Below are 3,215 nucleotides of genomic sequence, written 5' to 3'. Positions count from 1 at the left end.
TTACCTTGACGATGACGCCGTCGGACGTGTCGGGCGTGTCGACCGCCTCCAGCACCTCGCTGACGAGTAGGTTTCGCACGACTCCCGTCCTCGCTCCCGCCCTGATGATCAGGGGCCACGCGAGTGCAGCGTGGATCAGGTCGATACTGTACTCGGCCAGGGTCTCTCGCGGGCGCTCGATCAGGCCGTCCACGATGACCCGGTGCTTCGAGCAGCGGATCAGGGGTCCCATCTCGCCGATCGTGGGCACGTACTCGGCCACCTTCCTGTTCATGTTCTCCACGTCGCCCTTCCTGCGGCACAGCTTGGAGTAGAAGGCGTGCTCGCGCTTGGTCATCTCGCACAGGGGGTAGTTGGCCTCGGCACACGCCCACTCGAGGAATCGCTTGAGATGTCCCAGAATGACGTTGATGCTCATATACTTGTAGCGCCGCTCCAGCGCGGCGTACAATAGCTCGTAAGATCGCTTGACCGTCCGGTGTTCGATCAAGTTCATAACGGTCAGCGAATGCCGCTCCAGGATCTCGATCACCAATCGCATGTTGCGCAGCATGCCTCGCCCGTCCACGGTCAGTCCTCCCCTCGACTCGTAACCGATCCACGCCTGCACCGCCAGCGGGATGTTGACCAGGCCCTCTCTCCTCGTCCGGTTCGCCTGCCTCCGAGCCGCGGACGGAGCGAGGAGACGCTCGGCGTTCATGCCGAGCGCCGCTCGGTACTCGTCGCTGCCCGGCTCTAGTCCGTGCATGTTCTGCAGGTGACATTTCATGTGCCGCACGCTCCTGCCGCAAATGTTACAACTGCTCGAACGGGGGCCGGCGGCGACAGAGGCGTGTTGCGACGATCTCGCTTCGCTGTATTTTATCTCGAGCTCCCTTCCCGTTATTTTGTGCACGTCTCTCAGATGCCTCTTTAATTTTACATATTGCTGCAGAGGAAAAAAACAGATGAACAGCTAAATTTTAAAAAACACCACAACAACATGATAATGAAATAAGAATATATCCTTTATATTAATTATGTCCTATATTTATATAAATATAATGTGAATATCTCGTATATAAGTACTCTTACCTTGTAGCAAATGAAGCAAATCAACTTATCAGGATCCATTTTTGGTCCATTTAATATGTCTTTTACCTGCTTCATTCTATCATTCGGTACTATATTTCTGGACATTGCCTATAAAATATATTACATATTTATAATAATATTATAAATATAAACAACGATATTAACACTATAAACAACGAAATCAATACTTGGTTTCAGTTAAAGTAAAACATATCTCTTACAAATACTCTAAGCCAAATAAAATTAACCTTTATAAAATCCTTTTCTTCTTTTTCTTTTTCGAAAGGTAAAGTTCATCCGTTGTCGATGAATGAAAAAAAACTAAGCCGCGCACTCTCGGAGACAACAACTATAATGAATTGTTTACAAGAAGCTAATGTCTGACATTGACTAGGTTGTCCATATATTTTTTTTTGACCTCACATAATTACGAATATAATGGATTTTTTTTATTCGCGTAACTATGTAACGTGACTGATATCCAATAAATGATTGTTTAGGTATCCTATTTAGCTCGACTATCCATTTTTGGTCTATTTAATATTTTCTTTACCTGCCTCATGCTATTATTTGGTATTACTTTCCGAACATTGCCTCTTATATATATATATATATATTATTAAAAAAAGTACTGAAAAATCAAACCTACATAAACAATTATATACATAGTCAAATAAAACTAACCTTTATAGATTTCTTTTTTTTTTCCTCTTTCTTTTTCGAAAGATAAAGTCCATCCGTCGTCGATGAACGAAAAAAAACTAAGTCGCGCACTCTTGGAGACAACACCTATAATGAATTGTTTGCTAAAAGCTAACGTCTGACATTGACTAGGTTGTCCATATTTTTTTTTACCTCACATAACAACGAATATAACGGACTTTTAATTAGCGCAACTATGTAACGGGATTGTTACCTAGTAAATGATTGTTTAGGTATCCTAATTAGTCCGACTATTGAATGAGGGTATTAACGATAAACAACTACTTATAATCTTTCACAGTTGAGCACATGTGATTGGTTGAAGTTTGAATTGTAAAGTATAACTAACTTTCTTATACCCTGTATTATATTACGCTGATTTACTTTTAATGTTTTTCATATCATAATTACTACATAGTTATATTTATTTCATTTATTTTTTTATGAATATTAGACTATTAATGAATATGTTATTATTAAGAAAGGTTTAATGATTGAAGTTGGTATTTTATCTTTGATAAGATTAATGAGGGTATATCAATTTAAGATGTATATCTGATTATATAATTATAATCCACAGAGAATACTCCTTTTCATTCTATTATTAAAAGTTTATGATAATATATGTTTCTATGTTGAAATATCCAAATTATTTATCATAAAAAATAATCTGAAAAATTAACTTGTCTATTTTTTTCAATGTCCAAAAATTTACAAGATGAAATGTCCATTTTTTTTTCAATGTCCAAAAATTTACAAGATGAAATGTCCATTTTTTTTTTCAATGTCCAAAAATTTACAAGTTGAAATGTCCATTTTTTTTTCAATGTCCAAAATTTTTCAAGATGAAATGTCCATTTTTTTTAGTTGAAATGTCCAATTTTTTTTCAATGTCCAAAATTTTTCAAGATGAAATGTCCATTTTTTTTTAGTTGAAATGTCCAATTTTTTTTTCAATGTCTAAAAATTTACAAGTTGAAATGTCCTTTTTTTTTAGTTGAAATGTCCATTTTTTTCAATGTCTAAAAATTTACAAGTTGAAATGTCCATTTTTTTTTTAGTTGAAATGTCCATTTTTTTTCAATGTCCAAAAATTTACTAGTTGAAATGTCCATTTTTTTTCAATGTCCAAAAATTTACTAGTTGAAATGTCCATTTTTTTCAATGTCAAAAAAAATTACTAGGTGAAATGTTTATATTGGACTAATGTCCATATTTTTTTCAATGTCCAAAAATTTACTAGTTGAAATGTCCATTTTTTTCAATGTCAAAAAAATTACTAGGTGAAATGTTTATATTGGACTAATGTCCATATTTTTTTCAATGTCCAAAAATTTACTAGTTGAAATATCCATTTTTTTCAATGTCAAAAAAATTACTAGGTGAAATGTTTATATTGGACTAATGTCCATATTTTTTTCAATGTCCAAAAATTTACT

The 3,215-nt window shown here is 35.9% G+C and overlaps 1 protein-coding gene across 1 annotated transcript; it reads right to left on the bottom strand.

Annotated features, from left to right (window-relative positions):
* Positions 1-10: 10 nt before the first annotated feature.
* On the bottom strand, positions 11-2,787 carry LOC122257776 (uncharacterized; the record flags this gene model as incomplete). Its single annotated transcript, XM_043023271.2, has 2 exons — positions 1,075-2,787; positions 11-928 (listed from the first exon to the last, which is right to left on the bottom strand). Coding segments are annotated over exons 1-2 (1,023 nt in total), but the record flags the coding sequence as incomplete, so codon positions are not given.
* Between the last annotated feature and the right edge of the window lie 428 nt (positions 2,788-3,215).

The sequence above is a fragment of the Penaeus japonicus genome, unplaced genomic scaffold (assembly GCF_977035675.1).
Source record: "Penaeus japonicus unplaced genomic scaffold, GWHDUDI00000001_assembly GWHDUDI00001150, whole genome shotgun sequence".
Lineage (NCBI taxonomy): Eukaryota > Metazoa > Arthropoda > Malacostraca > Decapoda > Penaeidae > Penaeus > Penaeus japonicus.
This window is presented reverse-complemented; position numbering and strand designations above follow the sequence as displayed.